The sequence below is a fragment of the Prenolepis imparis genome, unplaced genomic scaffold (assembly GCF_030444845.1).
Source record: "Prenolepis imparis isolate NDT839.2.m4 unplaced genomic scaffold, iyPreImpa1.0 SCAF_7, whole genome shotgun sequence".
Lineage (NCBI taxonomy): Eukaryota > Metazoa > Arthropoda > Insecta > Hymenoptera > Formicidae > Prenolepis > Prenolepis imparis.
In genome coordinates this window covers 7,426,049-7,441,233 of record NW_028141165.1, presented here as the reverse complement: position 1 = coordinate 7,441,233, position 15,185 = coordinate 7,426,049, and the positions used below count along the sequence as shown (strand labels likewise).

The 15,185-nt window shown below is 33.5% G+C and overlaps 1 protein-coding gene across 9 annotated transcripts in view; it reads right to left on the bottom strand.

The window, feature by feature from the left end:
• The window catches only part of Dlp (glypican dally-like), a 156,913-nt gene that overhangs the window by 101,349 nt on the left and 40,379 nt on the right, over positions 1-15,185 (bottom strand). For 3 of the 9 annotated variants that reach the window (XM_083041888.1, XM_083041886.1, XM_083041887.1), the window contains one exon: positions 14,535-14,576. The exons of 5 other annotated variants lie outside the window; for them this stretch is intronic. In XM_083041888.1, the coding sequence (XP_082898014.1) occupies positions 14,535-14,576 (42 nt within the window). Of the gene's footprint in view, positions 1-14,534; positions 14,577-15,185 lie in introns of those variants that run through there. One more of the 9 variants, XM_083041894.1, reaches the window with a different exon arrangement.

Below are 15,185 nucleotides of genomic sequence, written 5' to 3'. Positions count from 1 at the left end.
TTCTATCTGGAACTATTCTATCGTTTAAGAACGATGTCACGGATTTGACGCGGTTAATTTTCCACTTTTGCCGATCCAGGCGGGATAATTTATAATACAGACGGAGAGCAAGAACTCTCCTCTTCTTTTCTCTCTTCCTCCTCGTACAAAAAGCATATTTAACGTTGTTACGCTGAAGAGAAGAGCGGCCGGGCCGATCTATCTCGCGCAGAGAGAGCTTTCCGGCATGAGCGGACTCGCAAGAAGCAAGAAGAAGACTATGGAGCAAAGACTAGTTTGCGAACTTGGACGCAGGACTTGTTACGCGATTGTTAAAGCGTGCAAAACGGCGCCTCTCCGACTTATTCGCCCCGACACGGTCTATATACCACATACTTAAGCCAAGTCCCTCGCTTCCCTTCGTGAGTTCTTTCGCGAATACCGAGGGAAGCCCCTTTTTTGTTGCATCGCCGAATGCGTTTGAACGCATTGTTTTCACGGATTTAGCCAACGAATCGAGTATGACTACAAAGAATTTATATGTGAAATGTACAGAAGATTCGCCAGTCGCGTGACTCGTCATTCATATACAGGGTATCCCATTTTAATTAATATAGTCGAATATAATTAAAACATACGAGAAAATATTTCACATTAAAATTAAAAGGGAAAAAATAGTTGATAATCTTGAATTTTAATTAAGGTCATTTTTCAAGATTATTTCAAGATCAACCTAATTTTTTTATATAAATCGCAATATTTGGCATAAAAAGTTAAAAATAATGAATTAATGTAAGAAAATCACAGTTGTCTTTAAGGAAAAGTATGTAGCTATACATATTTTTTCTTAAAAACAATGTGTTTTCTTAAAGCTTGTAAATAAGTTTGCTCTAAAATTTCCTTTCGTAATACCCGATTTGTGATAACCGAATAACGGTGTAGGATGTGTGCATGCCGTAACTTTAAAACTTGTTTCAACATTAAAATATCAACTGTTCTCGTAAAATAAAAGAATGTAAACTCGTGTGTGATCACGAGGAAGAGTTCACATCCCATATTTCACTCCGACTAAACTTGGCTTACGGCGAGCATCGAAGGTAATAAACACGCGGATTTTCCTGGTCACAGTTGAACGAGCACTCTCTCGCAATCGTATGAAATTAAAGCCTCCCGATGAGCGGACGATAAACACTCGCACAATCGCCACGAGCGATTGGCATGAATTATATGGGCGAACGTGCACATCTCGCGCATGCGTGCATTTGGTTCCCCATCTCGTCTTGTATATATCCGACATACCGAGCTGTCAGAGCTGCTTCCGCTCTCGCGTGCCTGTATAGTTCTCTCTCGTGGTGAATACCAAAGGGACTTTACATATCCAGTCGTGTAGACCGTAAACTGCATTACAGTCGATGCGTGCGCTAAGGGACGCTTGATCTCGATGCGATTCCCTATTCAAATTCCCTTATGTTCTCCCCCCATTCGCGTGGCCATTTTTCGCGACGAGTCGCAAAGTTCGCTTCGTTTGCGAGAACACATACACGGACATGCGCGCGTTTAATCTGCGCGAAAATTTCTATTAACGTGAAGACACGATTTCATTTCCGCGAAAAGCATCGAACGCGTAAGCGTCGAATTAATTCTCGCGCGGCGACGCTAATTAGTTTTCCGCGCGCGTGTACGGAATATATGAACTGGTAAGTAACATTTCCGCAGGGATGATAATCATGAGAACGAGATCACAGAAAGAGAGAAAGAGAGAGGAGGGGGTGCTTTCCTCTTAATTTGACATAAATTCGTTCGCTAAATTGTGCAACTGATTACACCAGTTTACAGCTAAAAATTATTTTAAACCGGATACAAAATTTCTTATAGATTTATGGGGTGCGCTAAAAACGATACTGCAAAACAAATTTCATCAGCACGTCAGATTTCCAAAATAATTAAGATTTAATTTAAAAAAGGTTAACGTTATCTGAAGATTCTGATCAGAATATCATGATGAATGTAGTGTTCCATCTCCTATAAAATGCATTTTTTTTTTATTTTGATATCTTACTTTTTAGCAATGTTATGAAAAATTAAAGCTGGAAATTACTTTTCATATGGGAACACCTGTCCCTATGGCTAAAAAGTAAGATATCGAAATAAAAAAAGTGCATTTTATAGGGGCTAAACTAAACAATACATTCATGATATTTGATCAGAATTTCCAGATAACGTTAATTTTGTTTACAAAAAAAATCTCAAATATCGCTAAAAAAAAGCTTTTATTTGCATATTAAAACCTCAATTATTTCGAAAACCTAACGTGCTGGTAAAAATTGGCTTGCGACATCGTTTTCAATCTATAACATCTTGTTTGGTTTAAAACTCGGTTTAAAATAATAAAAAAAATGTTTTTGTAAATTAGTATCATGAACCAAAATAATGGAAAAAATTAAATAAATAAAAAATAAATAAAAAAAAAATAATTAAAAAATTCTCTCTTTTTTATCTTTGTCCGATGTACCGAAGAATCGCCGCGTTTCCGTTATTATTTAAAAAAAAAAAAGGTTCATCCAGTTCGACCGTGCCGGCAGACACACTTCCGGCGGCGGAACACTTGAAGTTCCTTATCGCGGGCGCGTTAAGACCCCCGCGGCCGCTTATAAACGCGGCGTGACCTTAATTACCTAGCCACGTGGCGGTACTTCCTCTTTCTCGGGCGCAGGTGGAGCAACGGCACTTTAATACCAGTGAATTTCGGGAGGTCCTGTAATTAGAGCTTCCAGCGTTGCGCGCGGCGAGTTAAAAGCGGAGCAGCCGCGGCGCGTAAATTCGCTCTTTCTCTCTCTCTCTCTCAAATATTTGAGCCCTGTCCCGCGAAAAGGCTGCAGGCATCCTCTCTCTCTTTCTCTCTTTATCTCTTCCACTATCTTTCCTCTTCGTCGTCGCGCGGTTGCTTCAGGCCGCCATAAACGTACCGCGGAATGAAGTGCTCCTGGCGTTAACGAACGCACGTAAATTACGCACCTACGCCTCTCTCTCGCGTTTCGTCTCTCCTTATTTCGCGCACGTCCACCTACACTCCTGTCGTGATGTCTCTTTCTTTTTCCTTCTCTCTCCTTTTCTCTGTCTCTATCTCTTTTTGTCTGAGAGTTAAATGCTGCAGAAGCGAAATCGTGGTAGTAAAATGATCAAGTCGCGATTAACATCTTAATAGCCGCTACAGCTGATATGACGAGCGACTAGACCGATAGAAGAAAGAAGAGATCTTGAGAGAACTTCGTGGAAAAAAAATAAATCTCGAGAGAGAGATTAACTCTTTCTGAAGTAGAATAATTTCGAGATGAAACTATATTCATATACATATATTATGTGCAATTCAATTTTCAAACATTAAATATAGATAATTATATATGTAAAAATAAATTATAATATAATATATAATAAATTAAATAATATATAATTATATATTTATTACAAAGAAAGATAAGCTTGGAAAAGATCGACAGAAATTTTTCTCGTGTGTTGTATCTAATCATATACAATTTTAGTTTTTAATTTCATTCGGAAGCCGACAGAATCTCACGCGAGAATCTCCGTCGGAGAATATACAGAGATTCTTCGTAAAACTGTTAAACAAAAGCCACGATTATAGATGGTTGCAGTTTTCACACGGCAAGATAAGGAGATATCTCTATGATAAGCAAGTATCTATAAGTTATATACGTGCGAAGAACAAACATCTTCTGTCGGTGCGACGTTTGATTAAATAGAGAGGGCCATAGACACTTGTAGAAACAACGAGATTTATGGCAGTTAAGAGAGACGGCTGCAATAAAGGATACAGCAAAGCGCTCTTCCGTCGTTAAATGTTAGGACCATGTCGCTATCGATCATCATAAACTTTATATAGAGGAAGAAAGAATTTCCTTTGCGTTATATATTGAAAAAGTGTTCCAAGTTCAACTATATTTAATTTTAATAAAAAAAATTCATAAAATGATAATTATAATCCAAATTAAATGTTATTTTTATTGGCTTGCATATACTTATATATATTTATATATATAATACACATATAATTATTTTATATATATTATATTATATATTTTGTATATTTTATTATACAAAAATTTATATATGTATATTATATATTTTATTGGGTCTAATATACTTATTTTTCGCGTTAGCAATTCTTTTACGTTTACAAAGCTCGAACATAAGCGTTTTTTTATCGCTTAAAAAAATTTCTATTAAGGGTTTTATCTTTACCATCAGTGATAAGAGTTCGCTGCCTCATTCGTCGCGAATATATATTATATTTAGCGGGCTCGGTGTGCTTCTTGTTACGCAAGTTCTGAAGTACCAAGACAAGGTTTTACGCCGTGCTTCGTCCCAACAAGATTTTTGCTCCCGGTGCATTGTTTTTATAGCTTCCATTCAGCGGCAAGATTAACGCGGGAATTTGCATTCCGCGTTCAAATAAATCACGGTGTTAGCGCCGAGAGAAGAGAAGCCAAGAGCGAGAAAGCGAGAGAAAACCACTCGACGCGATTTGTGCAGAAATTACGTTTATATCAGATTTCTTTTTCACGCGGCGCGTTCGCTATTAACGATCGTTATCTTCATGCACGCGATACACACACTATATATATACAAAATAGCCAGATTACACGCGCAAGTAATAATAAGCGCGCGAGAGCGATACTAATGGCGTATCTAATCGGCGTGAAAAGTGCCGGAACGATGAAAATTACGTTATAGGATATATTAAATTAAAGTTATTTTTCGCAACGGATGCAATTAAAAGTGCATACGAATTTTCGCAAATTGCACTCCCTATATTTACGGACCACGCGAAACAGGTTCTCGCGGGATTTTCAATTAAAGATCGCCTCGCGGCGAACGTGTTTTCACACTGTGCGCTTCGATAATATGGAAATCGATGCCGATTATCGACAGATACGACACGCGAGAATTTTTCTAACGCTACTTGTAAACGTCGCGAGTTGATTGACGGTTTTGCTATCGCGTATGCTTAACGTATAATCATCCGACAGCGTGCGACGACTTCGAAAGAGAAAAGTTTCAATATTATAAATAATAAAACGATGACGCAATATATACAGGATGTTTCATTTTAAGTGATACAGTCGATTATCTTAAAAATAAAACGTTTTTGGAAAAAATCAATTCATGTAAAAAATAGGGTGGTTCCATTTTTTGGGAGAAATCAATTTATGTAAAAAAAAATAGGGTGCTTTCGTTTAAGAAAACTATTTTGACGTTTAAATGACTGAAAAATTTCATCCGGAGGCAATTCTGTAGGTCATTATGTTATGTTCCCCTTGAAACCCTACAACTTTTATATGGAACATTTTTCCCACAAGTTTTATTTTTAAGATAATCGACTGTATCACTTGAAATAAAACAGTGTATAATTTTTAGAATTTTCTAAAGCAATGTATAAAAATTTTTATAATTAATACTTTATGAAATCGCGTAAATAGTGGGTAATAATTTTTTTCTAAATCTCCCTCTTTCAGTTTTTTATTTATATATTATAACTGATACTTCGATAAAGATACACTGAATAATCACCGTTGAAAATAGACTTAGTAATCTTTTATCGATCTCGCATATGCTCCAGGAACAAAAAAAAGCGACCATAAGCATACTCGAGCAATTGCGAAAAGCTCGGTGATAAGAGGAAAAATTAACTGCCACTATTATATTACCTGTTAATTAAGATGCCACGCGTGATACGCACGTACATTCTGATGTGCGAACTGTTCTCTTTATTCTACGTTTATTCTACCACATTAATGTGTAAGAATGCAGAAAAATCAACATTTCGCGAGAACGAATGAGAATAAATCGAATTTATATTTCACAGAAAAATATTATACGTGAGATATATATGTGAGATTAAACGTGATCAATTAGTGACACTCAATATCTTCCGCAATGTGATGAATTAAAATCTTGTGTCAATTTTATTTCATCGTGATTACTTTTTCATTTTTTTCCGCTTTTTCGTAATTATATTTTTAATTTATTGACAGTGACTCATAACATAAATTGCTAAAAAAAAAGATTAAAGTTAAAAGAATTTTGGGAAAATAAACCTGTAGTAGAAAACTTTTTAGAGGGATAATAAAATTGTAGTAAAAAATATTTCGATATGTCGTTCGTATCTGCCACAACATACATACGTGACAGATCGTTTTCAAAACTGGCAAAAAAAAAACCCCCCGCCTCTCAAACGGAATGCAAGTAACGCAGAAGTTTGTTAGAGACATGATTCGGCGGACACGACACGCCAACCTCGTAATAAACGAATTACAGTGCTGTGACGTACGCAAACATGCAAGCGAATCTCGACATCTTTTTTTTTTCTTTTAAATGAATATTACACAAACTCTCTTTTTCTCTCTCTCCAATTTCCACGCGACATATACAGGGTTTTTCGGTAAAGGTCGGTAAATCTTTCGTGGACATATAAAATAGATAAGAATAATTTCATAAGTTCTTATAAAATTTTTTTTCTATAACGCATCTTTATCGAGATACTTGTTCTTTAAAGTTAAAATTTGAGAAGTTAAAATTTTTAATAATTTTGGCTAAATCTTTATTTTGTTTCAATAAGTTTTAACACGATCAATGCAATTTCGTATCTTTTCATTTAAAATCATTGTTCTATTATTTGAATAAAAATTTACGTTGTATTTAAATTTTTAAATGTATTTTTCTCGAAAACAGGTAACTTTTACGAAAAAAAAACACGAGCATTTTTTTTAGAAAAAGATATAAAGAATCTAAAAAAATATTTAAAAATAAAAAACTTTTTGTTAAAAGTTTTGTAGGTTTAGAAGGCTTAAAGCTAAAAGGTGATTCTGCCTTTCCGACAAGATATTAAGAAATTTATTTCAAATAACGCTATTTTAAAGATCTTTACTTAATATAAAAATAATTATTATAGATTATTAGAATCTACAGAGTGAAAAAGATAAAAGTTATTTAAGAAAAATACTTCTCAAATTTTAACTTTAAAAACAAGTATCTCAATAAAGATTTCTTATAGAACAAAAATTTATAGGAACTTGGAATTATTTTTACCTATTTTATGTGTCCACGAGACATTGCCTACCTTTACCGAAACACCCTGTATATAGATTCACGGTTGGGCGCGACACACACACAGGAGAAGAGATGCACGTACGTGAGCGAGAGAAGTGCACATATACGGGCTAATTGAGAACGATTCGAGCGCTAAACGAATGCGCGTTCAGCAGCCCGGGGAAAATGCGTCGTGTGCGTCGGCCGGAAGAAATTCGCGAATCGGATCAGACTGTCGGATTTTCCGACTCTCTCTCTATGTCTCGTTTTTTTAACGACGCGAACGCGCGCACGCCTATCGCCGATACAGTAGATGACTTCTGGCGCGGAAAATAATGACGCGATGCGGCGTGACGTGAAATTTTCAGTCACTTCTGTCATTTGGGAATAGCGCGTCGATTCGATATCCGATCGTCGGAAATTACGCTGATTGTACGTAATTATGTAATTGAAAGAAGTTCAAGAGAGACGTAGGAAAAGAGCGCAATTATGACAGAACAATATTTCGATGAAAAAAATTAAGATTATATAATTTAAAAACTATATTTTATGTAATAAAATTTAAATATAATTTAAAAATATTAACTATACTTTATACATATAATATGATTAAAAAATTATAACATATATAAGAATATAATTTAAATATAATTTAAAAACTATAAAAATATAATTTAAACAATTTTCAATAAAAATTAAAATAATATAATTCAAATATTTCAAAACTATAACATAAAAAAATTTCTTTATAATTTCTTTTTAGTCTTTAGAATTTAGTTATATAAGAATAATTTTTCAAGTTGACTGAGCCATAATTTTAAGCAGAAAAGAGAAACTGACGCGACCTGTCGAGATGTCTGCAAATTTAAAAAGGAAGCAAGAAACAGAGAAAAAAAAAGAATTTTCATGGAAAGGGATAAGCTCACCGCTTACCGCGACATGAATAAGTCTCAATCATAATAAAAGCACGGAATAAATTGCTAAGCGACAGAAAATCTGTTTCAAGAAGAAATTACAGACGAGAGAATATAGCTTTAATACTTGCAGTATTTAATACTACTGGTATTTAAATGAGGTATCTCGCGAAATAAATTGAATTCCGCGCGAAATCGTCAGTGAAACCATATTACTCGTCATCTTTCCAGCTGATTAACAAATGAAAATGACGATGTAAGGACTGCCTCGAAATAAATGAAGAGAAAAATTAATACAAAAGAGAGAGAGAGAGAGAGAGAGAGCGATACGATATAAAATAAATTTTTATATAGAGCACATAATATTAATATTTTAGTAGAAATATTTTTGTATAATATACATATACAAGGTGATTCTAAATAAATGCAAAAAATTTTAGAAGATGATTCTTTGTCAAAAATTAAAGAGAGGATCTTTCATATAAACATATACTCCTATATTTCTCCCTGAGAAATTACACTCCTTTAAAGAGGGAGGTAAAAAGGTGTTTATTTTCCTTCTCAAATTTATTTTTGTTCCAACATTTATTATAATTTTGTTTTATTTGCTTTTTTTTAATTCTAAACTTCTCGTAACTGAAACCTGTGCCATTTTTGCACCGTCTTGTGTATGATAATGTATTTTAATCAAGTTTTCTATAATGCAAATTTTTAGATAATTACATTCCGACCCATTAAAAAATTCTAATAAAACATTGAATAGTGGTTGCTAGTTTTATTCCTATATAACAATACGGAAGGATTAAAAAATATTAATATTCTTTTTACTAATAGAAAATCAAACTTCATTTTTTTAACTTGTCCAAAATTTGAGAAAAAAAATAAAAACCTAATTTTCACCTTATCTTTTAAAAAATATAACTTCTCAAGGAGAGATATAAAAGCATATATTTATATGAAAGACCCTCCTTAATTTTTTTTTTACAAAGAAACATCCTAAAATTTTTCGCATTTATTCAGAATCATCCTGTATATGTATACGATATATTTCCTTGTCTCGCACAACATACGCGTGCATCTTTTTCATCTAATTAACGCGGTTTATTAGCTTAAAAAAAAGGCAAATGCATCGGGCAAAGAGAGAGAACGCGGCGCTTGTCGGACGATGCAACACGCCTTACCGATCCAATTAGCGATTATTATAGCACGTATACATTGGACCTGCAGTCGCTGTTTCCCTTCCACATACAAATATATCGCCGCGCGAATTAATTTTACTGACACTCCCTCTTCTCTCTTTCTCTTTCTCTTTCCCTCCTTCACCTCCTGGGCCAATTTAAATAGCCATTCAGTACGGTAGAATTACATTAATTGCGGGCGTCAGAGGAAGTCCATTCATTAGTTGCATTGTCATTTTAGGTCGCGGGCCGTTCAATGGAAAAACAACAGCACTTCCGTCACGGGACCGCTGGGAAGGGAAAGAGAGAGAGAGAGAGAGAGAGAGAGAGAGAGATGAGCCCTCGGGCTTTGAATTCCTCAATTTCACAAAAGCCTCCTCCCATGTCGCGTCGCGCGCGATAATGCGACTGCATTCTTCGGCCGCTGCATGTAATTACACGCGAGTGGCAGGCAAGCAAGCAAGCAAGCTGAGAAGGCCCGCATTCTAGGCGCCTGCGTTTAACGCCACGTTTAGGGCTAACAATAAGTGTTCGGCCATCTGAATCTGACGTGTATTCGATCCTAAAGTGTGGACAACCGTATTCACGCCGCATACGTAAATTTTAGACAAAGTCATAGCGAATGTATTTGTAAAATGCACATTTATAATTTAATAAATCTTTCTCTCTCTGTTCTCCCTTCCCCTTTCTTTCTTTCTTCTCTGATATAACTTTTTCTCTTATTAAACTAGTTTTTTTAGAAATCATACTCTTCCATACATTAAAAATTAATAATATTATTTACAGATAATTTATTGTGCAATAATAAAAAACTGCGGATATTTTTTTCATACAATAAGTTAAGTAACGAGCGTTAAGAATGATCGAAGATTGGGAAATCTTCCTAACCAAGGGAAGAATGATGCAAACGTTACGTTCTTATAAGTGAAGACTAGGTGAACTTATATATCTATCTAGATGAAGACTATCTTATAAAAACGATGAGAAATCATTGACAGAAACAGCTGGAGATGAGAACAGGGAGAGGAGAGGGAGAAGGTGAATGTGACAAGAAGGACGAAGAGGACGAAAAGGGAAAGGAGCAAGAAACGGAAGAGCACGAAAAAACGTTCGCGGATGGAACAATGGCCGAAAATTGTTGGGCAAAATCAACGAGGGATAAAAAGGAGAAGAAGGAGGAGGAGGAAGAGTAGGCTAAGATAGCGGATTTACATAATATTCAGAGGTATCCTCGGCCATTGTTCTCTTCGCCTCGCACGAATGGAATCCTTCGGAGAGATGCCGCGAGGCACTGAAGGAAAAGGTACGAGAGATGCGATAATATAATTGGTCAAAACATATGCTCGTACACAAAAGTGCAAATAGCCGCGATAATTTAATGACAGAACTATTCGAGATTCGGGCAAACTATAATATGCATTTTAACACCTTAAATATTTTCGATATTTCTGTAATTTACTTTATCTTTTTTACTTTATCTTATTTGAAAAAAAATTTACTTTATAAACTGTGAAGATATTTTTACGAGTTATTTTGTTGAACACAAATTAAATCATCAGTGAAATGAGATTAAAAATTGCTATTTACGAAATATTATACTATATGTTTTCTGTGATATGTTATATATATCCCTACCACTAAAAAAATCCTTAATAAGACATATTATATATGACATTGATAGAAATTTATATTCTAAATTATATTCTAATTTATCTTCTAGATCTTATTTTTCGCGTGCGCGCATGTCAGTTTTCATTACTTTATTTTCATTTCAATTCATAAATAATATTTTAAGAATATATGTGTGTATACACATACACATATCTGTAGTTACAATTATATAAAATAAAACAAATATAATATTTTATTACAGGGGGGGGGGGTCACAGATAAAAATCAACTTTACAAGAAATCTAGATATTTTATAAAAGCCGTTCTATATAGATGCTTTATTAAAAAACTAAGTCTGTTTGTAAAAACTAAGTCTGTTTGTAAAAAAGTTAATTTTAAAAAACCTGCTATATATGTATATATATAATTATAATTATATATAATTCTTACATATATTTTATAATATATATTATACATATGTACATAGTATATTTATACATATATAATATATATATATATATTATAATATATTACAATTATATGTATATATGTATATATTAAAGAATTATACGCATCAATGAAGAATTTCCAAGGAAACAGATACTTCCTGATCTACTGGTAATTTTGCCAATTACAGCTGTTCTCGCGATAACATAACGCGATGCAAAGTCTCCCATCTTTATCTCGGTTCGGTGTCAGATTAAGCTTTAATTACACGTGGAATTCGACGCGCTTTAATTAGGTCGTGGGGTGTACATACGCACCGACCTAAACTCTCGCGAACGCAACGCGTCGGCACCGCCGCGAAACGAGACACATTTTGTCACCTACGAAACAGCATCATCGTTCCCCACACTAATTATCACTCCAGTGTATCGGCCTGTCTTCCCTAAGTTCATCAAAACAAATTACGCAGCATTAATGGCGATCGTGTACGTTGTGATTAAAATACAACAGCTTGTTATCGCATCGGCTCTTTTATTTTTATCGATGTCACTGTCTCAATAAAAATTTAAATTTTTATTTATATTTGGAAATATAGGACATTCCCTCCTCTCCATATTATTGCAAAATTATTATGAGAAAAAATATAATATATGATTTTTTATAGTACAATTTTTATCGAGCAATATAACTTTAATTAGTTTAAGAGAAAAGAGAATGCGTTAATTTTTTAAATTCCAAATCTCATAAGCCATGAAGTTTGTATGATTTATTTTATCATTATATTTGTTACACAAAATATATATTTTATTATATATATTATTATATGTGTAAAAGATGTATAAATAATAATAAATAATTTTATTCTTAAGCATATTACAAAAGTACTCAACAACTATAAGTAATCGTTTTTTCATTTTGAGAAATTTAATGAAAGACCAATAAATTTCATAAAAATATGCTTTTTTCGCATATCGCGTATTGATGTTATAATTTAGAGAGAAAAAAAAAACATTACAGAGAGTTTCAAACAGCATTATAAGATAAACGTATATTGAAGAACTAGAACAAAATAATCTCTGCTCGTATCTGTTTACACAAGTTTGAATTGCAGAAAGAAAGACCATTTAAAAGCTTCACCTCTAGCAAGGATCACTTGGCAAACTCGTATCGGATTACTCGCAAACATTTCGACGCGACGGTGTTTTCTCGAAGGATATCCCGTATCCGTCATGAACCTCTGTCTCCCGGGGCTATCGGACATCGGCTCGCGTAGTTTAAACAAGTCCTCGCCGGTCTCAATAAACATTGACGACGAATACGATCCTCGCATTCGTTGCCTCTTATCAGATTTACCACTCGTCGCACATAAAGGTCGATGAATTGAAAGGAAACGACGCTCGTTTGGGCGCGGTTTAACATTTAATGCTCCGAACACACAGTGTAAAATCTGCACCCCCCACCCCCCAAGACGATGATTAAAATATTTCATCTCAGATTACATTTAAATATTTAATAGATGTGTTATATTCAATCTAAGCTATACTTCATGTCGCAGAAAATAATTTAGAGAATATCTAAATGAGCAGAGAAAATACGATATAATATATAGAGCGATGAACTCACTGACAAGAAAATCTCGCAAACCCAAAAGTTCTGATTTTGATAAAATTTCACACATATAGAATAGGAGATAAGAATATATGTATTTAGAAATTTTTAGTTGCGGCCCAAAAACAATTCTACTCCTCATATGGCTTTTTGTTTTTCTCGAAAAGTATTCTAGATAGCAAAAAATGTTTTATACAAAAGTTTCATGGTAAAAATACCTCTATTTTACTATATATATTTTACTATATATATTAATATTTAAAAAAAATCTCTTGAAAAAAAATTTTTGTTTAATCTAAAAGAAATTATTTTTTTCAAAATTTTTATTAATGTGATTAAATATAGATTTCTTATCATGAAATTTTTGTATACGATATTTTTTTATATCTCCAATACTTATTTTTCAAGATATCAAAAATTTTAAATATGGGATGGTTCCATCCCTTAGAAATAATCTATTATTTCTAATAAGAATTCATCTATTTATTCCTCCTGCGTAAAGTTTTATCAAAATCAGAATTTTCGGGATTGAGAGGTTCTTTTGTGAGAAGGTTTTAAAATCAAGCCTGGTATGAGAAATCAGAACTCTGAATTTTTTCTCTGCTTGAGAAAGACCCACGATAATTTAGTTTTATTTCTTTACGTTTGATATTTTCTTGATATAACTACTTTATTCTCTGTCTACTCGTTCTTTTCTTTCATATTTTTGGGTCGCAAATATTTCTAAATTCATCTATTTATTCCTCCTGCGTAAAGTTTTATCAAAATCAGAATTTTCGGGATTGAGAGGTTCTTTTGTGAGAAGGTTTTAAAATCAAGCCTGGTATGAGAAATCAGAACTCTGAATTTTTTCTCTGCTTGAGAAAGACCCACGATAATTTAGTTTTATTTCTTTACGTTTGATATTTTCTTGATATAACTACTTTATTCTCTGTCTACTCGTTCTTTTCTTTCATATTTTTTTTATTTTAAACGTAAGACGTACTCTTAAACTAGCAATAAATTTTAAACATATAGATTGAATTAGCAAATATCATATTGTGGAATAGTTCGTTCACTTGCATCTCTTATTTCCGATGTCGCAAATAACGCGAATAAATAATGCAAAACGCGGGGAATAAGATAATGAATATGTTAATCATTGATAGAGTAGCGTTAGAATAGTATCGAGCAAAAAATATGACTGAGAAACTATTAAAATATTCGATAAAAAGGGAAAATGCAAAATACTTTTCAAATATTCATTTACCATTGTATAAATTATAAAATGCTATAATAAAATTCTTTCATCCGAGACACTCTCGACATGTTTTGAAACGCCCAGTAAAATATCGAAATATGTCCTCTAGCAGTATTTAGAATAGACATTCAATTAAATACAGCAAGCAAACGCAAGGCTAGAAAATAGGGTGCGTCAAGGAAACCAACAGAGTACGTCTATTTGTGCAGCATATTCATTCGAATTATCGCAAAGTGCAACTGCGACTATCGTCATTGTTATCTCAGTGTGCAATGAGACAAATGTGATATTTCTTTCCTGATAAGTCAGCGACAATCGTTACTGTGTCGCGTAGAAAAAAAAATACAAAAAATATGTCCTGTGTTTATATACTTTGTTCTCCCCTCCATATTTTTAAAATTTATTATTATAGTAAATTCTTATTGGTTTAAAATTATGCATCGCACTCACCACCATGACGTTAAATCTCAGAGATCGAAACATGGCACTTACCTAAAACAGAAAAAATAAAATACATTAAATAATGTTTAATGCTTTCTCTTAATAATGTCAAATTTCATATACTCTTGTTAAAAAATTGTCTTATTTAAGAATTACATTAATAATTTTTATTAAAACATTTGACAGAGTAAAATGTAGAGAATAAAATCAATTTTAATAGAATAATTTAATCGAATTAATTTCATTAATCATAATTTTAGTCTCTATACGCTTATTGTAACTGCGTATTTTTTAAATGGAAAATAATTGAATAACACATGTTTCAAGTTTAGCGCATTACGAACTATTCCAAGTACAGTTTTGATCGATTCGATTCCTCAGCGGCAAGTATATTCGATCTTCCGGTAAACGCGATCTTAAAAGTCATATTAAGTACTCTCTCTCTTTTCTCTTCTCTATGCCTTATAAAATATTTAGTGGGAGGCTAATGTAACTTCGCTGTAAGGCGCGTAGATGTGTAATGAAACACACGAGGATGATGGATGGCGTCTTCAGCCTACATGAATTCACCGGTAACACATGCAGAGAGGAAAAGAGGGGCGAAGATGTGCGCGGTTCTTTTATTGAAACTTCCGACGTAATCTTTGGATTATCTATCGA